The sequence below is a fragment of the Diceros bicornis genome, chromosome 10, assembly GCF_020826845.1.
Source record: "Diceros bicornis minor isolate mBicDic1 chromosome 10, mDicBic1.mat.cur, whole genome shotgun sequence".
Lineage (NCBI taxonomy): Eukaryota > Metazoa > Chordata > Mammalia > Perissodactyla > Rhinocerotidae > Diceros > Diceros bicornis.
In genome coordinates, this window is record NC_080749.1 from 38,159,547 (window position 1) to 38,184,194 (window position 24,648).

The window sequence follows — 24,648 nt, forward strand, 5'->3', positions numbered from 1 at the left end:
GCTCTATCTCCAAATACAGTCACATTCTAAGGTACTGAGGGTTAAGAGCTCAGTGTATGAATTTTGAGGGGACACAATTCAGTTCATAATACCTTCAAATTTAACTTTCTTCCTTTAATGATCCATTTTTATAGTAAAGGATTGGTGTTCCAACTCCCTCCAATGAAAACTAGAGATTTTATTTTTCTCTTTTATTTTGTTTGCTTGAACACTTTGTCTCTTTATGTCTACATCTATATCCAATATAGATATGTTTTTAAGTATCTTTATGGGCTAATGGATTTTTATACATTCAGTGTTTCTATTAATTGTACCCATTATTCTTTTTCATGCTAAAATTCTCCATCTCTTATCAGTGTCCTTTTTACACAACCCCATTAGACTTTGACAGTTTTCTTGTTTTTCAGCACAACATGTTAGAAACTCATCTTGTGCATTTCTTATTCAAGAGCTGGAACGAGCCAATTCTTCAAAAAGCGCAAGATCCCTTTTTTGTGTGTGTGAAAATGGTATTGAGAGATCATATGCTGGAAATAAGCGTCAAAAACATGGACACTATTTTCTTGAAGTGCATTATTTTCATGAGCGGATGGCTAGGCAATCGACTAGTAGAAAATAATCTACTGCAAAAGTTTAGAAGTTGGAAATTTTGCTTAAAAAATATTTCCCCTGTATCCTTTCAAAATCAAGTTATCTACAAATCATTTTCTACACAGCAATTTAACAAGATTCCATGGGTTATATCTTGCACCTTCCTTGGGATGGCTTTCTAATTTCAGGAAAGCAAAACCTACCTCAGAAGCTTACAGTGACTGAATGGAAATGCTAGCACCAAAATCTTTCCAAAAAAGAAAAAGAAAATATGCTAATTTTTTCAAACAAACGTGCACCTCTCTGTCAGAAGAACCACACTGGAGACTGTAGTCATGCTGCTTTCTTATTTTTGGACTTAGAATACCTCAGCATGCCACTGTTACTGTTCACTACCTACAGTACACTTGTCAAACTTAATAATGTTGTACTTCCCCAAAACATTAAAAGCAAGGCAGCGGTGTAATATTTTTCTGACTCCAGTATTTAGGTTTGGGGTATGACATCTGCAGATGTTTGCAAATGAAACTGAGCAGGTTTTCAAATATGTGAGGTGAAATAAGTCATATATGAATGATCACTTATGTTTTTTAATATATGAAATTAAAACTACAGTACTAAAGGAGGTATTCATAATATTTTCATCTCCAGTCTGTATGCCTCATAATTTTCTTGAACTGCTGGGGCATTGCAGTGGCTCTAACTGACCTAGGGTAACATTTTAATATGTTTTATTCAGTTTCTCTTGTTGATAAAAGGAAATAGTGAATGTAGCACATGCTAGAAGAATTGGATCCCTGATAATCTGCCCATTCACTATTATCCAGAAAATAGTTCTCTTTCCATTTGCCTTTGCTTCATTGACAAGATGAACTGTAACCAGTTTAGCCCGTGTAGCTGATACTTTATGTCGCACAGTTTCTGAACATTTTGCTGTAGTAATGGACACTATGTTTGAATGGGAGCAGTACATACCTATTAGATTACAAGAGTCAAGTTCTAATTTTTCCAAGTAAATGAATCATTATTTTAATTAGTATGCTAATAAGATATTTTTTTAATATATATTTTTTAAATTGCTAAATTATTAAAATAAAATATGTTTTCTAAAAGTATCAGCAGTTGAGTATACAGCATATCAAAAAAGAGGTGGATAAAATAATCTGGTGTAGTAGATAGAAAAACAATTTGTAGCACTGTAATTATAAGCACTTCTAGCTTGGCTAAGCAGTAGTTGAGTCTTTAAGTTAAATTTAGCATTAGATATTTTATGAAAACATTAAAGTTTGTAATTTTTTTCTAACGTGAAGGGTATTATTTTTATGAAATACGTGATACCATTATATCCATTTTTTGACTGCCTGGAACTTTAACAGATATTTCTAATAATTTATATTACAAAAAAAATATTAATACAGCACTACAAAAAGTATAGTGTATAAATCATGCATACGCAACATTGAGTTGTCCTTTAACCATTTCCTACTGTACATTAATGTAATTACATGAGTAATAATCGAAAGATAAAAAGACAGTGATACAACAAGCAATAGTTAACATTGATACAGAATTAGAGCATAGAAGGAAAAAAAAAAAGGCCAGGGTGATGTAAAGAGGACTGAGATACCATGGAAACTTCCCACATCCTCTCTTTCCACATCTAGTCAATGACCAATGTCTAGGGATAACTCTTGATTTTATTTATTCAGTCTTTTATTCCCTCAATCAACAAATATTTTTCACGCATCTAAAGTGTGGTAATCTTATAGATCCTAATGCCTAAATCTCTCTCACATGTAATCTCCTGTCTCTAATCTCAATGCCGTCATTAGCCCTTACATATATCCATTCCTCGTCTTATATTCCCCTTCTCAATCATATAAGTTATATGTGTATTTCAAGCTCCATTCATAATTCCTTCTTCTTGAATGGTGTCCCTGCTGTCACTCGCAATGCCCAATATTAATTAGTTCCTTTTCTGTTATCTCAATATTTATACATGCATTTCTTGTTTTATTTATATTGCTTTTTTGTGAAGTATTTGTTTATCATTTTGTCCTCTGTGATCTCCATGAAGTCAGGGGTTTTGTGTCACTTATTCATCTCTAGTCTCATGACCTTTTAGTGTTTGGCGTAAAGGAAATACTCATCATATAACTGCTGGATAAATGAGTGGATTTTTGAAGAGCTGCTATCTCCTTGAGGTAAAATCTATTGGTGTGCAGTGTTTGGCTTCTTTGCTTTGGTTTTAAAGGGATGTGAATTTGGGAAAAGTCTATTTGACCTAAAATTATCCTACACTTGAGACTATATCACTGTAAAATTATTTTTATTAATATTTATTTCTCAATATACTCAAGCTAATCTACTTAATATTAAATATCAGCTCTTCATTTCAACAAAGATTTGAGTGCCTTAAATGTATTAAACATAAAAGTCACATTGCACCAAATATTCATCCTTTCAAGGTGATTTAAGTCAAGCTTTCATTGAGGGTCCGCCACTGAAATAAAACCAGTGAGCAATCTATAAGAAACTTAAGATATACCACTTGCTTGCAATGGTATTCTTTCCATTGATAAAAACATAAATTCATTTAGAAAATAGGAAAACAATGTGTATTTTTGAATTATATGACTTAGACCATAAATACGCGTTTTCATGTATGGAAACCAGGAAGCAGAATGCAGCCACAAGAAAAGTAAGTTTCAGGATCCAGATGAGGGATGGTGTAAGTAAAAGATGGTTTGTATCAAAAACACATTTATAGCTAACCTTCCAGGGGATGCAGACCAAAACAGCTAGTTTAAACTAACGATTGCACGAGTCTTCTCGAAAGGGCTGTCGTAAAACACATGTGAAGTTCCTTTATGGGAAAATAGTCATGTGAATTATATGGTAGTAGCAGTTCTATGCTGTCTGTGAAAGAGACACCTTTGAAAAGGAAATAAATCTGAAAGGGAAGTGATCACTTGCTAGGTAGGTGACGCATTTAAAATCCTTCGATGCTCACATATTTCTCTTAAAGTTTAAACTGCTTAGTATGGCTTCATGGTTCTCTATGACCTGATCAGTGCCTACTTATTTGGCGTGTCGTCATCCCTTCCTTCTTTTTAGTAGTCTGTGCTTTTGTGGTCCATAACTGGTTTTCTTCAATACATTCGAGCTGCTTTCTGGCTTCCTCTCTGGGCATTCTGGTATCTGGTATCTGAGCACTCTGACATGTAGATCTCGGCCTGGAACAGTCTTCCTCCCAACTTACCCTTTTTTTTTATCATCCTTCTTCTATTATCTACCTTATGAGGCTTCCTCACTTTCCCTGAACTGCAGTGACCAGGGTGAATGTATCAGCTTTGTGTTCCCAAAGTGCGTGGGATGGAATTTATCGCATTTCACTGAAACGTTGTGTTCAAAAATCTACTTTTTGCTAGACTCTTAAGTCCACTAGAGTGAGGATCAAACCTTTTTGCGCACCAATTTGTATTCAATTCCTAGTACTCAATACCTAAATGCTTGAATGAATGTATTAATGACATAACTAAAATATCTAGAGAAATGTTAAGTAGCAAGTAGCAATTTCGAGGAGTTAGTCACAAGAATGAAGGCTCAGGGCCCCAAGGACCCAAGCAAGATGTTTTGTTGGTGATTACCTATTACAAATAAGCTTACTTGTACGTTCACACTCCACCAAGAATACAGGGATGGGATAGAAATTTTAATATTCAAAGATCGGTGCTAAAATTACCTAACATGAACTCACCATTTGTTTTGTTGAAAAAAATCTTCAGTAATACTTCTATTTATTGGTCTTGTAGGGTGGGCATGGTGCATATTTATTTAACTTAGAGGGGGGAGTGAGAGAGAGAGACTGATTGAGGCTCTGACTGACTTGCCCACGTCATCCTTGATCACTTGGCCAAATGTGCCTTAGACTCAACGTATCTTTAGAAAGGGCACAGATGAATAAGAAATAGTCTTTGCCCAATGAGATATGTGAAAATGTCCATAAAGAACAGTTCAGAGGACATAGCATTTTGACCAACAACAGATTATTTTCTGAAATGTTCACTTTGGCATTTGAAAACTTTTAGATACTTATAAAGTATTTAAACAGGTTTTAATCATTATGTTGTTTTCTTTTTATTTATATGAAAAGGAATTGATGAAGATATAGTCATTTATAGTTTCAGTTCATTGAATTTTGCTCATCTAATTTAATTTTGCTAATTTATTTAATAAAAACACTATTTCCACATAGATAATTTAAGAATTGTCACTAAAATTTGCTTTTCAGGCATAATATTAAGACTAATTTTATATTGAACTAGAAATAAATATAGTTGGATATTTTTGAATAGTTCTTTCTCTTTGATAAGAGCACTCCAAAAATCAGAATGTTTAGATTGGATATTATGAGTTTGGGCAACACAACTTGCTCAAAAAGCCCACAAAATGCTTCACAATGAATCCAGAGAGCACCAATTCTGTTATGTGTATTTTGACCAAACATTTTATTTTTTGGATAAAGCTACCTGTATATTTATGTATGTCTAAGTGTGTGTTTGTGTAGGGGAATATTTTCTGCAATTTCATTTTGATTTAAAGCAGGTACACTGCATTTGACAGAATTTGTAACTTAATAAATTGGCACATATTTGTAGTTACTGTTCAAAAACAGCATGTGTGTTTTGGGGGCCTCCAGGCACCTCGTACAGTTTCATTTTCAAAGGCAGGTTCGAGTATGTTTATCTCTATTTCTTTTATGTGTCTGTTTAGTTGAGCCTCTAAGATCCCCATTTCCCTTTCTTATTGGTACAGTCTATTCTCTAAGATGACAAACCTTTGCAAATCAAATCTTTTCCTCCTTCCAGCTGAATAAATCTTCCTTCATTTTCCCATTCTGATAGGATAACATAAGCATATCTTGTAATGAATTTATATCCTCTTTGATTTGCTGAGAAAAGCTAACTCCTGGAGGCAAACTGTTCTAGAGAGAGGCTTTTATTTGGCTTCTTCGTTTTTTGGCTAGCAATCACTTCTTTATATATATATATACTTCAATCAAAGGAATTCTCAAAAGGGCCCCTCATTTCTTTTGACTTTTGTGTTGATAAAATCCATCACCGTTCTGTGGCTTAGTGCTCTAACCCAGAAATTTCTCCCAAGATTTCTGAAAGGCGATATTTTCCTAAATCAGCTTAGCTGATGTTCTACTCAATAGGCTACGTTAATGAGACTGTCTCTGCTTGGCAAGTATGAAGAGATGGTTGCCCCTTTCCAGTGGTGACCGCTGCTTGAAATACAGTTTATAGCAGGCTGTAAGCTCTAGGAGACTCACAAGCTAGTGATATTTGGAGAATACAGGATGGAGGGGGAGGAGTAAACAAATTGAAAACAGATTTCTATAGGTGCTTTCTATACATCTTCAGAAAATTATCAATTTTATTTAAACATGTGCGTTTCAAAGATTTCATGCATAACTAGACTTTTACTGTATTTGCTATATCCAGTTTAATATATTCTAATCTAGTATATCTTAATAGACATTTATAAATATAAACACATTTTAGAGCCATACGTTTCATTGTAAACATGATAAGAAATTTTCTTCTCCAGTGTAACTCTTAATGATTCTGATGATCAGATTCTGGAGAGAGCAATATATTTTTTAATTCAGATTTTTAATTTTCTCATTTTTCAAAATTCTAATATCTAATTCAGTAACTAATTCATATTTCAGAAAATATTAGCAAATTCTGTCAGAAATCTAATAGTACATTAGTATGTTATATGTTATATATAATATGTTAGTGTGTGTATATATATAGTATATAATAGTATGTTAGATTCAAGAACATGATTTTTTAAATGCATTTCTATACTCTATTACCTACATATTAAAAAGGTGACAGGAGTTTGACATTTGCATTATAGTTATGCTAAAATTAAGCCTAGAATATTAAATAAACAGCCAGACTACAATGACTCAATTCTTAAAAATCACTACTAACTACTTATCTGTTATCAACTACATTTAAAAATTATACAGCCTGGTTTTCACAAGACCACTGGATGTGTAGGTTTCGCTGACAAGAGCCTCACATGAAAACCTCATGCACCAGAACCTTGGAAAACCTACCCAAATGTTTTGAATAGGTATTAAAAGCTTTAGATAGCCTACTGGGACCCCCAGTGATCTCAGCCTTGCCCACCTCCCACGTGCAAGGACAGCCAAGGCAGGGAAGGGTGGATTCCCTGGTGCTGATGAAGTGCATAAGTGCTGAAATGTGATTAAGAAGTTTCCAATATGTTTTAAGATCCTTGATTTGCTGAGCGGGAGAGGAGTGTTGGCATTTCTGGGTGGGATTTGTCATGACTGGTCAGGGGATTTGAAGTATTCGGTGATTTAGTTTTACTAAACCATCAGGGTTTAGTAATGTCAACATGGGATGGCAATGAGAACAGCAGTTAGCACAGAGCCTTAGCTCAGGTAAAATAGGGCTGTTCTGTTCTAATGAGAAGCACAAGGTTAGGGCATAGGCTTCACATCCAAGCTGCTCCCTTGAATGGTGCTCCCTCTGGCAGAGGTAGGAAATCTCTAGTTACTCTCTCTCCTTGTCCATGCCTTTGGATATGTAAAATTTTATGTCTTTTCAAAACCAAGAACTTGCTCTATATTGCTAGATAGATAGATTTAGGGCAAAATATTTAGTTTAAGTTTTTTTGTTTTTTGTTTTTTGTTTGCGAGGAAGATTAGCCCTGAGCTAACATCTGTTGCTAATACTCCTCTTTTTTCTGAGGAAGATCGGCCCTGGGCCAACATCCACTCCCATCTTCCTCTACTTTATATGTGGGATGCCTGCCATATCATGGCTTGATAAGTGGTGCATAGGTCTGTGCCTGGGATCTGAACCTTTGAAGCCCAGGCTGCCGAAGCAGAGTGCGCAAACTTAATCATTATGTCACTGGGCCAGCCCCTAGTTTAAGTTTTTGAAACAAGATACAATAGAAAAATAGAATTTACTTAAACATTCACTATACTGAAAAATGTATTATGCCAGGTATGTTCTCATATATAATAGATTTTACATAATATTTATGTCTAGATTAATAAACTTAACACAAAAACTCCATTTAATAGTATCTTTTCATCCACCATATAATCTTGGTTCTGTTACTTGCCTCCTTACCCTGGTTAGTAAAGTAAGTAGCTGACAGGACCTCAGAATAGGTATACCAAGGACTGAAACACAAGTATTATTTTAAAATGACACTAGAGAAAGAGACAGATGGCTGTTCCCTTCACATATTCTAATAACAACCAAAACTGTTAATTAAAATAAGGAGCAGCTCAGAATGTAACTAAACCTGTCCTGAGAATTAAATTAATCTGGATAATTTAGACAAGATCATAACTCGCTTCATTTTAAAGCAAGGATTTAGATTGTGTTCAAATTATCTGGTCATTGAGCCCATGCTCCCATTTCACTTTTCTAGTGTTGGCATCATAGCTAAACTAAATTGTGTTATAAGTGAAAATAGGTAAGGCTGGCACATGGCCAGGAGTTACTCCCTGTACCTCAGTTTCCTTCTTTGATACAAATTAGTGTTTTAGATTATGTTTCCTGAAGCCAAATTATTCTGAGTTTCTTTAATTGTGCTATTCAGGCATTAAGGTTATTCAGTTTACAATAGATGTAATTCTTTGCTTCATCAAAGCTCTTAATAAAGTACGTTTTCTTTGTCTATTTTGCTCTCATATTCCTGGAAAAGAAGCAGTGAGTTATGGCGGTATTCCAACGGATTCCTATTGATTATAGGAAAGTTAATGACTTCCATTAAAACTATGTTTTAACATCACCAAATCACTGTAAGATTATTGATACCTGTTTGTTCAGAAAGGAGCCTTGGAAAAACAATTGCATTCAGATGCACATCATGTATTTCAAACTCAATGTATTTAATCTGATTAGTTGGCTGAGACCCAGCCAGTGCTCTGTCAGCAGATCAGGAGTAAAACAAAGAAGCTATAATTAATGAAATTAATGCCGGATATAGAAACTTGAGATTGGAGGTGACATTTCGGTCATAACATTTCCTTTGAGCTTAACAGAATAGAGAGACAGTTTAGTTGGAAGTAATTGTTCTTAGTTTAATGGCACATGATTAGATGAGGATGGTTATTTTTCTCATGCTACTGGCTGCTAGGACTATAAGTTGGCAGGCATGATGGTACAAAACCATCAGACAAATTTAATCAGAAAGTTCAGAAAATAAAAGGATATGATTTAATTTACTATTTTTATCTTCCCTTTCTTACGAGAAGTACAAGTAAAATTTCAGGGCACATTCGTCTTCATCATTCTAATAATACAAAATTGATGGTTGCCAGTCTTTTTCACCTTCTGAATCCAATCAGTTGTCAAGTCCTGTTAAATCTACCTCCCAAATATGTTTTTGAGTTATCCCCAAAGCTATTTGTTTGGCCATTGTCTCTTACCACAGCTTTCCAAGCAGTCTACTTGCTTCAGTCTTGCCCTGATCAGGTATTTTCTCCACAGAGCAGTCAATGTGATTTCTGCAAAACACTATCAGACTGTGCCACAGCCTTTGATAAAACACATCAATTGCCCCCCACTGAGTGGAGTAACACATTTTTTCAGGTGATAAGTACAATTTCCCTTCAATATACACCACCAAATACTCCTTATCTGATACAGGTTCTTCAGCATTCCAAGGAAATGGGAAAGGTTAGTCTTTCACTATAGGTATAGTTTTGTATAATAAGATCTTAGTCCGTGAAAGCAAATGTTGATAATAATAGTAGTAGTAATAAGAGCCAACATTTATTGAGTCCTCCATTGAAGAGAAGAGTGGAAATTGAAAGGAAGAGTTCCTAGGATAATTTCCTTCCAGCTGTGGAAGGCTGCTTTCTGGACTAGCTTTAGGGGGAGAGAGCACGATCTCAGGTTAGAACAGTGTTCAATGGGCAATTTGTATGGATAAGATGTATATTTGAGGTGAAATTAAGGCATGCCCATAAAAGGTATCCAAAATATGTGATCTCCTTCCATAGTTAATAAATATGAAAAACAGATGAATTATAAAACATCACCAAGGTAGTGGCAAATCTTTTTATTTGTGCATGCAGTCGAAGTCAGTGAGCCTTGCTTTGATTACGTGTTCTAGCACTTTGCAGGTGCAAATCTAGGTATGGATGGATGCCTACATAATTTTGAGGGTTCTCTTTAAGGAAAAAAGAATACAAAATTATGAAATCAAAGTTTGAAAATGGAAAGGACCTGTGCTAGTGAGAATCACTTAAACTTCATAATTATCATGGTAAATCCACCTCTGGCAGACTGAGGTTGTGAATGTTTACTTTCTGTTTCTCTCCAAAAATAATCTATTTTTCTCTTTCTCTTTTGGTGATATGAACATTTTTCCATTAATATTCTAGCATATTCTCATAACAATCCTAGACTTAGATCTTATAGGATAGTACTTTGTAGTAAACTCTACTTCTTCCATAATTTATTAAATATTATATGCACTAAAATAAAGATTAAGAAAATAGTATATATTACTTAAGGGAAGAAACAGATTAAAAAGAGCACGATAGCTTATAAATAACTAGGAGATGTCAGTGTTAGAGGGAATGGGGCTCTTGTAGATGGTATAAACAATAAGGTGGTTTCAAAATACAAATTTATTTATATTTTTAAAGAATGATTACATAATTTTATCTTTGTGGGAACTTTGACATTAGACTTAGGTTTTGGAAATTGGCTTAGACTACGTAGAAAATATACCTTTTTCTTGCCTCCATTCATTTTGTGGTGATAAAATATAGGCACAGCAAAACAGAGGTGCCGATTACGCTTATGTGAATAGGCTTAGATATTACCTAATGTGGTGAGCAGGGTGTTTAGAATATACAGATTTAAGAATGACAAAATAGTATGTTTGATTATGTGACTTCTCATTCCACCCTTAAAAGTAATTTTTTTTGAAAAAATAATGTTTAAAAGGTTTTAAAGTCCCTTTATTTATGACTTCATGAATTATAATAAAATTTAAAAATTGTTAGAGAAGAAAAAAGATTTGGTGGTAAATCTATATATATCAATAGGCTTTTTTCACCGTATGCATCATGGTACATAGGTCCACCTGTGTGGCATATTGAAATGGTTGAAATGTAGCGTATGAGCATGGGTGAGGGCTCTTGAGATGCAGAATAGTTAACTCCAAGAACAGAAGTAACCCGGCTCCATCCCTTAAAGCTGTGAGGCCCTGAGCATGTTACTGACCCTCTGTTACATACTGTTTTTTTTTTGTTTTTGTTTATTTTTTTCCTAAGTTTTTAATTTACTTTTTATCAATAAATTTTATTGTTTAGAGCAGTTTTAGGCTCACAGTAAAATTAAGTAGGAAGTACAGAGTTCCCGTACATTCTCTCCCCCTACACATAGCTTCTTCTGACCCTCCCCCCGCCCACAAACATACAGCCTTTCTCACCATGGGTATCAAGCCCCAGTGGGGTACATTTGTTACAATCAATGAACCAACATTGACACATCATTATCAACCTGAGTCCGTAGTTTACATTAGAGTTCACTTTTTGTGTCTAAGTTTTGACAAATGTATCTTGACATGTATCCACAATTGTAGTATCATACAGAATAGTTTTACTGCCCTAAAAATCCCCAGTGTGCCACCTATTCATCCCAAAACCTTGGTAATCACTAATCTTTTTACTGTCTCCATAATTGCCTTTTCTAGAATGTCAAAAAGCTGTACTCATACAGTATGTAGCCTTTTCAAATTTGCTTCTTTCACTTAGTAATGTTATTTAAGTTTACTTCCATGTCTTTTGGTGACTTGATAGCTCATTTCTTTTTATCACTGAATAATATTCCATTGTATAGATATACACCAGTTTGTTTATCCATTTACCTATTGAAAGACATTTTGGTTGCTTCCAAGTTTGGACAATTATGAATAAAGTTGCTATAAACATTTGTATGGAGATTTTTTGTGTGGAGATAAATTTTCAACTCATTTGGGTAGATACCAAAGAGCTCAATTGCTGGATCATATGGTAAGAATATGTTTGGTTTTATAAGAAACTGCCAAACTGCCTTCCAAAGTGACTGTATCGTTTTGCATTCCCACCAACCATGAATGAAAGTTCCCATTGTTCCACATCCTCACCAGCAATTGCTGTTGTCAGCATTCCAGATTTTGGCCGTTCTAATTGGCGTGTAGCGGTATTTCATTGTTGTTTTAATTTTCAGTTCCATGATGGCATGTGATTTGGAGCATCTTTTCATATGATTAATTGCCATCTGTATATCTTCTTTGATGAAGTGTCTGTTTAGATCTTTTGCCCTTTTTTTTAGGCACAGGTTTATCATTTGAAAAAGAAGATAGTAACTATTCCACAGGGATTTTGAAAATAAAATAACTCATTTAAATATCTTAGCATAGACTCTAGAATATAATGTGTCCAGTAAATATTAAATGATATTGTTACATACTATCTACATTACTTCATGATAACATCTCTGAAACAAAACTACTCCCCTCACCCCACCCTGCCAACCAGCTTCCTTTCCCATTTTTTAAAATCATTACCTCCAATATTCTTCCTTTTGATTTGGCTTAAAATATGTCTGTTATTCTTGACTCACCCCTAAATGCAGACAAATTTCTGTCATTTTGTTCTATGAAATTTTTGTTAAAAGACGTGAATTAGTGAATGAGACAATCTCAGAATAATTTTGGATACCTTTATGTCAGTACATATGAGAGGATTTAATCATACACAGTTCCTGTACTTTTCAGGTCAATCAAATGAAATGTTACTTTGTTAACTTCTGGAATGTTTATTAGGCAGCATAAAATATCAATTGAAATAGAATAACTGCATGACATTAAGCTATTTTCTAATCCTTTTTTGGTTTGTTTTTCAACAAGTGATATATCTAAGGATAAACATCACTAGCTCAAAGTCTGTTAAAATTGGTAGAATGTGTAACAATGTAGTTTCTGATTAGAATGACACACAAATTGTTACCTGTGGATATATATGGCTACAAAATTAATCTCTTCTTTACCAGTTATTAATTCTATCTTATGATTCCTTAGTGGACATCTGACCAAAGAGCTTGATTTCCAATATTCTAAGTGGATTAACTCACCTGCCTTTCCTCCTTTCTCTCTCCCTTCCTTGTTTAGACCTTGGCTATATTGTTTTGTCATATTAACAAACCTTTGAATATTAGATAGTTTTATATATTGTATATCTTAGCATCATTTGTATGATAAAAATAATTCTGTTCATAAATGTGAAAACATTCTGCAAAGATGTATATGTAAAATTTCCCCAAAAGGTCAACAGGATAGTTCAGAATTTTGCCTCTAGATCCTGACTCTCCACATTAAGAGGATGCTTGTAGAGAGATCACTTTTCACTTTAAAACCTGAGAGAAAATCTAAGTCGCCTTAGGAGTTGAGCTATATTTTAGCATAAACTTACAGAATTATTATCATTTCATTTCTGAAAATGTCAATTTTAAGGGAGTCACTGTTAGCATCTCATATGCTATTTGCCTCAGAATTTTTATATATTTGACATTTTTTCTTTCAGTGATTTTGTTTTAATTGAAGTAAATTAAGATACTATTTAAGGAGATGAGAAACCATGTAGTTTAAGGAAACTTTTTATAGTTTGACTTTTAAATACTTTTTTTTTGTCATGGCAGAAAATTAAATTCTTTTATAAGACTTGTATATACATGTTCAAACCAATCCTTCATTTTTCTTTATGTGCTAAAATATCATATGTTTGTGATTATTACTGTGATGTGGCTTTTTCACCCTAAAATAAAAAACACTCAGTAATCATTCCCATAAAATTATAGGGACTTTATTTTTAATTTAGTATCTATAAATAACCTAACAGCAAAATTAGAAGCAAAATTCTCTGACCTTTTACAGCAAAGCATAGAACTAGAACAACTGCTGAATTGCAAATATTTATTCGGGCTCTGTTCTAAGCCTGCAAGCAAACAGAATGTATTTGAATTTATGCCAAAGGAGATGTTAAAAAATAGTTATAGTTTTTGATTGAAAAAGATGTAACAGTCTATATAAAAAGTAAGCCTCATGAATTAGGGGGAAAGTAAATTTTAAATTGTCAGGTAAAAATGGATATATCGCATTTTATAAGGTGATCAGTTAGAATTGCATGAGGGATAGAAATTTCACCAAAATTTAAAATTTAACTAGAGGTCAATTATTCAAGTGTATCAAAATATCGATTAATTTAATTATCATATGGTTTAATGGCTAAGTGCAGATAAATCTAACCTCTCTAGTAAATGTATCTAGACATACATCTATCTGTGTATAATTTCACAGAAGTGTAAGGAAAAAACTGATTATCATTGAAAGTGATTCATCAGCAAGTGTGTCTAGCTTCTTTGTACAAGAGTTATTCATATTTTATACAGTGGTTATATATAATTTATTTTGATATCCTTTTCCCCCTTACTTAGCTAATCAAAATAAGATGCTCTTAGCATAGATGTTTCAAAGTCAATTTTTGAGTTCATGGCATGAACTGAATAATAGATCGTCACCTTAAAAGCATAGAAAATAATCAAGATTGATACATTGCAGATCTGTATTTCATTAATAGTTATATCCCTCGCATTTTTGTTAGTGACAGTCTCTAGTGATGGTGAATAGAGTGCTGACCAGTATGGAAGCTCTCACTCATTCAAAAAGTTCACTTCTCCTGCCCTGACATTTTTAACCTCTCCATTCTTCCTCTTCTTCTATCCTGCTACTGTCTCTCCCCAAGAATGCATTGAGCATCTAATACCCGGCACAATGTTGGATACTAGAGATGCTAGGGTAGATAAGAGCTCCCTTAAGAAGCTTATTCTAATGTGATATGTATCCGTAACTGTAATGAATGAACAAACAGGAACTGCATCTTAAATTCAGGTACAACTGGTTGTGCCTTTGCACAACAGAATGTGTGCAAATGTCTTTCCTCACCCCAGAATGTGTTTTTCTCACGTGGTGGATATGGACTGTGTGGCAAACTACTATTCATTTTTCAAGACTAATTTTAATCATGGAAGTTGAGAGGGTTGATCCTTCACTCCATTGCCATAGCACTTTGTGATTCAGCACTTAGAAGAATGCCTAGCAGAAAGGAGATGTTTAATAAGTTAATAAGTGTTAAGTATTATTACTTATTGAAGTTAATTGTGTATGTCATTGAGATATTTACAGTACCTAGTGAGCAAGGAATGTGGATGTGTGTGCCTGTGCACGTGTGTGTGTGTACACGACAAGATGACATATTTAAAAGACAATAAATTAAAATAGAAAAATCAGGAAAGACTTCATAGAATTAATGGCATTTGATCTGTGCTTTGAATATGAGGAGTTATATCAACAGATGGAGAGATGGAAGAGGATATTTCAAGCAGCTGAAACAGCATGGATCAAGTAACATGCATGGAAAACACTAGTTACTAATGGGAAAGTCATCCATTCAAGAAAATTTGAGCAGAATAGCATAGAGTTTAAAAAAGGCTGGCTCTGGAATTGGAGGGCTTGAGTTTATATCTTGTCTACTACCATCTCTTGTCACATGATGTTGGTTGGACAAGCTACTTCTCCTCCCAATTCCTGAGTATCATTTTCTGTCATATGAGCGAAAGAATAGTACATACTTCATAGAGTGGTGTACAATAATATACATAGAAAACACTTAGGATCTGGCATATATTTTTTACTATTTGTTGTGTTATTGTTAAGATTTTTTAAAGAGATAAAACTGTAATGAAAACTTAGAACTAGATTTTTAAAGGAACTGAAAAGACATGCTAGTGAATTTGGGGTTTATTTTTTATTTCTTATTTAAATTTTATGTATTTTTTTTGTTGTTTAAATATCACGTAGTTCAGAAGTTACTAAGCCCCACCTCCTAATACTATCACATTAAGGGTTAAGATTTCAACCTATGAATTTTAAGGGGACACAAAACATTCAGTCTACAACACCACACAAAGTGGTTATGAATGACATTTTAATGCAAAGTTTTAGGAATATCTTTATAAACAGAGGTTAATCTAAGCATTTAATTGTGGTAATCTGTATGTAATCTTTTTAAAAAGTTGACATGTATGTTATTGCTTCAGACAATGTTTCAAAAGTTCTTCTTCCCTATGACTAGGGATAATGCTCTCCAAAATAAAGAAATTCCAGCATTATCTAAAAGATGTTCTGTTTTTTTTTAAGCTAAAATCTTATTACATTTTCCCTTTGAAAAATATCTTTTCTGATGTCAGTCTTTTAATATGGGGTATTTCCCAACAGTAATTGGACTGCATTATACTTTGGAACTAAAAATCATGTTTTAACAGGAGAAAACAATAGCATGAATGGATTTAGGTAGCTATTGTTTTGATTATATAATTGACAATGCAAGGAAACATTTTAATAGGTACTATGAAGGAAAAGAGAAAAAGATGTGCTAAGAATGGAACATTTACATTGTTGGGTTAAGGAAATGATAATCAGTTGAAAGTGGATTGGGAAAATTCTGTAATGCTTCTGTATGAAGTGAGACTAGAGAGCTGAAGGTAGTGCCTTGTCAACACAGCAGAGAAGTTAACTGGAGGGAAATAGTTGCTACTGTAAAGTTAGTCACATTTGTGCAGGGCAGGCCAGGTTGGCATTGCTGGACCTGACTCAGTTTATAATGTGTGTAATAGTAGGCCTTTTCTCATATTCCAGATTAAGTATAGACAACGTGGTCCATATCAAATTAATAGAAACTAACAAGGTGAAAATTATTTCATTTGCTCTGACTTGATTCTGAGAAATAAGGTGATCACTAAAGAAATGAAATATATCTAAAATGGAACCCTAGTAATAATAATGATTGATAATAGCTACCAATTATTGAACCTTTATTATTTACTAGGTAATATGGTAGAACCATTAAATAGATTATATCATTTATAATTGTAATTACCGTATAAATTATATATTATCCTTTATTACTACCACGTATTATAGCATCAAGGTTTAGATAATTTAAATACTATACCTAAGGTCTTACTAATAGTGTATGATTGAAACAATAATAATCTCAAGTTTATATTCAAAGCCCATGTTCTTTTGCTTAATATTATCCTTAATCTCTTAAATATATTTTCAGCAGTATGATCATGAATTCCCTGTCATATTTTCTACCTGCTATTGACTCTTAACACCTGTGCTTATATTCCTTTTGGGGAGTCTCACATTTTGTTCTATTGGTCGTGATTAAAAATCTATTTTCCTCTCTTTTTTCTTTGGGGAACTTAGAAACCTAAAGTATTACATTTGAAATCTTTGTCGCTAAATTTCGTATTGACTTTATTTTTTAACAAACATAATTGGATTTTTCTTCTTGTTTTTATTTACCTATTTTTTTTAGAATTCTGTGACCTAGCTTGAGCAATAATGGCAAACTGATATCTGAGAACACATTGTAAGACCAAGTGCTTGTAAATAATAGAGGATAATATTGGGTTGAATGCATGCCAGAAACTTCTGCTTCTCTCTAAAAGTCTGTCTGAGCAGAATATACTGAGCTTTAAAGGGATTCCATCTCTTTGAAAACTGCAGTTTCTGGAAGCATTTTATGTATACTTAATAGCTTTGCAACCTATATCCCAGAAGAGCCTGATGCCATAACCTTAGTATTATTGAACAGTGGTATACACAGTGTTTTCTTGTTTTATAAACAAGATAAAAATAACAAACATCATAGGCTTCCTCAGAAAGTTTATATAGTTTAAATTTGGGTTCAGCTCAGTGCGTCACAATAGAGAGCATGCAGAGAATACCAAGTACGCTTTGCGTTTATTATATCTTGGGAGTAGGGCGAAATTTTGGAAGTACTTTAGGGAAGAAACAGCTACAGACTTTATTCAGTAATCCACAGGGTAATATGTAGGGCAGTCTAGGAAATCTTTGTGATATAGCACATGCTATGCATGCTAAGCTATTAGTCAATTCAGTTCTAAAAAGCACTGCCAGTTTGAAGAAAAATCAGACAAAGAGCATATATTTAAGGAAGAAAAACAATATACTACTTGGCTAAATTTTTCAGTTGTGTGTGTATAAATGAAATTTGTAGAGTAGTCATATAGCCTGTATTTAGGGACTCTTCTGGAAAAAAATGACCAATATTTATTGTGTGTGCAATATACATATACATATATTACTCAGTTTCAAATCCTTGCAATATCCATGTGAAATCAGTAGAGTGGACCTTAATTTATAGATGATGAAACTGAAGATTCAAGAGATTTAGTAGTCTCTTTCAAGATCACACATTAATTAGTGGTGGAGCTGGGGTTCAAGCACCTTCCTCAAAGAGTTGTTGTGAGGATTCAAGATAACATGTAAAAGGGGCTTATAAAGATACTTGGCACATAGTAAGATCTACAGCAATATTGCCTATTATTATTATTACATGGCTTATTTGAAGGAGATTTACTTTTTTTCCCTTTTGTTTGGTGCACACATAATAAAACACAGCCACTGTTATAAGAGAATTCTCTCTCCCCTCCTCCCGCCCAGCAACTTCTATATTAAGGTTTAGATAAAGCCTCTGCAGTGCAGAAGTTATTGATTGTTTGATATTTTCTGTGTCACAGCATCCAGACATTCCCCTTGGCCTGTGGTTATATTCTGTTTAACCATCTCGTACCCACCTCATGTAGGCAACCTAGGCACCATCTCTGACAGGGAGAAGCAATAGAGAATAACTGAGTTAGGGGTATTCTGAAAGTTAAATTAAGGACTTGTCAAAAAACGGCTTGCTTTGCCATTTTCACTTAAAAAGCTTTCCGACTTCTTATTTGAATGAACGTTCAATTCAGTTAAAGAGATGAACTTAACAGCCTGCTGTAAACGCAGAATCAGGAGAAGGAAAAGTAAAAAATAAAGAGGTTAGGCTACTTTGCCTCTATCATTTTAGATTGACAGACTGAAGCTGGAATAAATTAGATTAAGCAATAATATATAGCCTTTTTATTCATGAATCAATGCACAGAATAAATCTTTTTTTCGCAAAATGTTTTTCATCTAAGGATTGAGAAGTCCCAGCTATTTCCAGTGGCAGCATCTGTAGCTTTGCCAGTTTCCACAAAGATGAGCTCGTGTTGATTTTCATCACATTTGTTCAAGTCTGGAATCTGGGTAAAGCATGCAAACAGTTGCATTGCCAGTTAAGAGGTGCAGTCATCTAGTGCCCTTTGAATAATGCTCTTCACCTGCATTTATTGGGATTTAAATGACATTTGCAATTATGAACCTAAGCATGGATTATTTTAAATAATTTGGATTAGAGTAAGAAATAGCATAAGATAAAGCATTCTAAAAGGAATAATGCCATGATACATACTTGTTCTTAGGAAACGTAGTTATATTTACTTTAAATTCTTCTCAATTGACATCTGTATTGTATTTTTTCCAACACCATTTTGGGATAGCTTTTGTAAAAAGAAGTAGTCTCTCCATTACATCTTATCCAAGCACGTTGTCTAAACTGCAGATTGACCATCATAGACGTTTTCCTGTTATCCAGCTAATAATGTTTCTGTATCATTATCCCTGTGTTGATTGCACATTAATATTCTGTGGTGAAACTAGATTTAAAACTATGATGCTGTTGAATTGGAATATCTGATATTTGTTTACCTACATCTAATGAATGTGTAAAAGGAACAGCAGAAGAACAAAGACAGGTTAAAGAGCTTGCAAAAGTTCTTGGTATAATTAGGAAAGTATTAAAGTGGATTCTAGTCACTCCTTTGCTGCAGGCCTTTTTTTTTTTTTTTTAAAGATTTTATTTATTTTATTTTTTCCCCCCAAAGCCCCAGTAGATAGCTGCACGTCACAGCTGCACATCCTTCTAGCTGCTGCATGTGGGACTCGGCCCCAGGATGGACGGAGAAGTGGTGCCTCGATGCTCACCCGGGATCCGAACCCGGGCCGCCAGCATTGCAGCGCGCGCACTTAACCACCAAGCCACAGGGCCGGCCCGCTGCAGGCCTTTTTAATACACCCAAGTTTCCACGCTTAATTTCTCCCGCTGTTACAGATCTATAGATGGAAAATGTTGAGAAACTCTAAAAGTTGGGAACATGAGTAATGTATCTTTTTCTATATTTTTAAATATTTTGAATGTTTGACCATTTCGAAAAGACAAGTGCTATCTGATATCTAGTGATTTTTAAATTTAATTTTCTATATTATTAATATGGGACAAATAACTAATATGTCAAAATTCCCCACTTATGTTAATGCATTATCACTAATTTCCAGGAAAGAACAGGAAATGCAAGTGATCACTACAGAATGATAGAAACAGCTGTCATTACTGAGCATTGCCTGAGTACCAAGCACTGTTCTGTGCACTTGACTTACCTCAAACTCTCAACTGCTTTATAGGAGAGGGTATTGCTATCTCTACTTGGTAGAAGAGAAAACTGAGGCTCAGAGAGCTTTAGGTAATTTTCACAAGCTATTTGGTAGTGGGATTGGAAGCCGAATTCATATGTTTTTCCATTATATAAAGGTGTTGCCTCACTAGTTTGCTAGGGAATTAAGTAAACTTAATTTCATACAGTAGAATAAAATCCCCACCTTACTTTTCAGTCAAAAATCATCCACTAGTAACAGTGCTTACAGGTATTTTTATGTGAACAAACATCTGAAATACCTGTTTCCATTGTAGATGCCATTGCACCTTAAGCACCTTAATAATCAATGGCCTGTTTCCCCAAAGTGAAAACTTTATACGATTTTATGTCCCCCATTTTTTCCCTCCATTTAAGTTTCTCTAGTTCTTTCCATGGCTTCTGGTAACTACATTGGAAACAACTCAGGGTAAGCTCTGGGACCAGAAATGTGGTATATTATAATGGTAACTAATAGGGACAGAATTTTGATTTTTAATTTTATATTCCTTTCCTAATGAAAAGAAAAAAGTCACTAAAATAAAATGGGCTAAGATGGCGATAGTAATCGAATTTTGTTTCAATATTTACTCTATTGTTGTTAGAAATAATTGAAAAAAGTTCATGATGTCAACTTACTTCAACTCTCAATGTATACATGCATTTATAGTGATCAAAGGACAAACCTACAAACCTATGTTACAGTGGTAAACACTGAGTTATATTGACTGTATGCGCTCACTTCGGATAATTCTACCCACCATCAATTTTCAACGGAGGGAGGTTTTTAGATTAAAATGGGCTTGTAAGGGAAGTACTATCACTTAACAGTAAATACATATTTATGATCTTTTTTTCTTAAATTTAAATTAATACCCTAAACTGGAAAGATACATAAAGAATTCATGACAGTAATTGCTTTTGGAGAGAAATTGAAGGGTACTTCTTTAATTAAACTAGTAAAAGGTAGTTGTTTGTTTTATTATTTCATATCTTAATGGATAGGAAGAGCAAATGTTTGTTCTTTATTCTAGGTACTTTGCTGGATCTTTAAACTTCTTGAAATAAAACCATGTAAATACATTAGGAAATACATTTTTTATCTTTTCTGAATAAGTGATGATCTGTAATTTTTTCTCATGAAATATTTAGTCAGAGGCTGGAAAATTATTTGAAAATACACAATTCTACGTGTATATGCCCATAAAACTTACAAATTACTTTTTAAACTAGTTTTGTTATCTTCATATATAAATATTTCTGGGGGCTACTCCTGGTATAATATTGAGTATGAAGACTGATACTCGGTCACCAACAGATTTCCACCATGACAGTGAAATTGATAAATTGTTGAGAGTCAGAGTTCCTAACTAAAATCATAGAGACATCATGGCAAAGTAAAAATAACAACAAAACCTCCAGGAATTAGAATATTACTGCATCTTTTCTCTATAGCTTCCTAGATCTGTGCCCAGGAAGGTCAAGTGATTTAATTTCTCTGAGCACTATGTTCCTTATCTTTAAAATGGACATAAGAATATTTTCTTATCAGGATGATATGGAAGATTAGAAATAATATAGAGAAAGTACCTAACACAATACCTGGGATGTGATAGGCATTTATTTTCTATATAAGTTTCTTTAAAAACTGTCTGGAAAAGGTGGTATATAAGTGATAACATCTGATTCCCTGGTGATGTATAACTGATAATAGTTACAAGGCCCCTGGTGATGTATAACTGATAATAGTTACAAGGCAAGATTTTGGAAGGATTCAATGAAAGATCTAGTTTATCTTCAATATTGCTTTTTAATTATGCATTTTATCCTAGTTTTAAGTATTGTATGTGTGATTACTAGTCAGGGGGAAAAAAGATAGAATATCACTTTATCCAAACTATTCCAGGCTTAAACACAACAGAAATTACTTATAAAGTGACAGAGGGAGAATAGAATGAAATAAGAAAGACTGTCATTACTTGTTTAAATTATACTTAATTATTGAAGAGATGCCTTTTTAAAATTTGTCTATCCTTCTACATTTTAATAGCCTTTAATAAAATCTGATAGCAAAGGTAGAGGGAAGTACTGAATTTTGCAACTTACAGAAAATTGTGTCTTTTGACTAATAAAAGACTGAAATTTGATATATGGTTTTAATTTATTCATGTCCTTCCAGTCTTCACGCAATGAATATTCAGAGGTTGACTGATTTAATAGTAACTCAGTCTAAATATATGATTTATGAAGAGAACGCAATTGAGTAAATCAACATAGCATTAGGTAAATGATAGCCAAGCAACATAATATATAAATAGCAAAATTTTACATCTGATATCCAGCATCCAGTTTCAGAGATTCCTACAGCAGAAATAGAACTGGGCTATTCCTATAGCCCTGATTGCTGATTTTAGCATATGGATTTCTAAAACTTGAGCAAAAAGTTCATTCTGGCCTTAAAGGTCCAGAAGAATGGAGCCACCACGATGACTTTCCATTATCCAACATAGAAATATTTTCTACTTTTATTCATTTAGCAAACACTTGAGATAGTTATCTCTGCTCTCATTTATAAGAGCCAACTATTTTTAGGCATCATATGACACATTGTACATTTCTGTACACATTATTTCATGCACACAGGGGTCCTGTGAGACAGGTGTGGTTTTCCATGCTTTACTCTACAGAAGAGGAAAGTGATGCTCAGTTAAGGATCTTTCTTAAGACAGATACTTAACTGAGATACTTACTTTACATGGTAGTAAAGTTTGGATTCAAAGTCAGCCTTGTTTCATAGGTCACGTTGCTTCTTGAATGATAGAAAATGATTATGTGATGTCTCTACTTATCTCCTTGTAGAGACACGTACGTTCTGAAATAGTTCTATGCCATTTTTACTTTTGGTTTATGAATAATAAACAATTAATTATGCTGTGATATATTAGCCTCCAAACATGAACAGAAGTGCTCTGAGTTTTTCATTGGAATAAAGTATATATATCAAAGCTATTAACATATTAAAACTGTTAACATATTCTATTATTCAGTCTACTCAGATAAACAGTCAAAGATTAAATAAGAAAGCAAAATGAATTCCTTAGGTCAAACTGGCTTTACATGTGCTTCTGCTCTGCATAATTTATCAAGGATTTTCTTTTTGCTTATAGGGATGACTTGTCAAGCTCGAACATCATACACTGAAGATGAAGTTCTATGGGGTCATCGTTTTTTCCCTGTAATTTCATTAGAAGAAGGATTCTTTAAAGTCGATTACTCCCAGTTCCATGCAACGTTTGAAGTCCCCACCCCACCTTACAGTGTGAAGGAACAGGAGGAAATGCTTCTTATGTCATCCCCTTTAATAGCACCAGCCATAACTAACAGCAAAGAAAGACATAATTCTGTGGATTGCTTAGATGGACTAGATGACATTAGTACAAAACTTCCAACTAAGCTGCAGAAAATTACTGGAAGAGAAGACTTTCCCAAAAAACTCTTGAGGATGAGTTCTACAACTTCAGAAAAAGCCTACAGCTTGGGAGATTTGCCCATGAAACTTCAACGAATAAGTTCAGTTCCTGGCAACTCAGAAGAAAAACTGGTATCTAAAACTACCAAGATGTTGTCTGATCCCATGAGCCAGTCTGTGGCTGATTTGCCACCAAAGCTTCAAAAGATGGCTGGAGGAGCAGCCAGGATGGAAGGGAATCTTCCAGCCAAATTAAGAAAAATGAACTCTGATCGATTCACATAACAAAACACCTCCTTAGACTTTATTTACTGTTTGGTTTAGTAATAGTCCAATATTTGGCAAATGAGGTAATCCTCTCTAAGGAATCTGAAAATACCTTTCCCCCCAAGTCATATATACACATTTGAGAACCTTTCCTTCCCAAGTATTGCTACTGTGCAGAAAGCAAAAGTCGTGAAGGGAGGACATCATAAGGAAGTTCTTATTAATGGGCATGTATTATCACATCAAGCATGCAATAATGTGCAAATTTTGCATTTAGTTTTATGGCATGATTTATATATGGTATATTTATATTGTATATTCTGGAAAAAAAAATATATATATATATATATTTAAAGGGGTGGTACTCTCCACAACATTTCTAACATATGTATTAAGCCAAACATGAGTGGATAGCTTTCAGGGTGATAAAACCATATATATATACATATATACATATATATATATATGTATATGTATATATATACACACAGAGACACATACATACATATATATCTGATAAAATTGTGATGTTTTGTTCAAAGTTGTAGTTCTTGTGCATGTTTACTTTATTAGGCTAGGAAGACTTCTGGCATTAATTATTAATACCAAATATTTTAGCCTTAAATTATTTGTCATTTTAAAAATCTGATTTAATGTTTTTTGCTGTTTAAGGTCCTGGGAGGTTTTCAATTGTACTTTATATGAAGGAGTCACACAAGTCTGTGCTATTTACGGCCCTGCAAAAATATAACCATTATATATTTAACTTGTAAATTT

At 33.7% G+C, this 24,648-nt stretch overlaps 1 protein-coding gene across 1 annotated transcript in view; it reads left to right on the plus strand.

Moving 5' to 3' along the window:
* Window positions 1-24,288, plus strand: part of KCNJ3 (potassium inwardly rectifying channel subfamily J member 3) — a 150,714-nt gene extending 126,426 nt beyond the window's left edge. The window contains exon 3 of the mRNA XM_058548999.1: window positions 23,303-24,288. Coding sequence (XP_058404982.1) covers window positions 23,303-23,889 — 587 coding nt within the window. The 3' untranslated portion in view covers window positions 23,890-24,288. The remainder of the gene's footprint in view (window positions 1-23,302) is intronic.
* The last annotated feature ends 360 nt before the right edge of the window (window positions 24,289-24,648 follow it).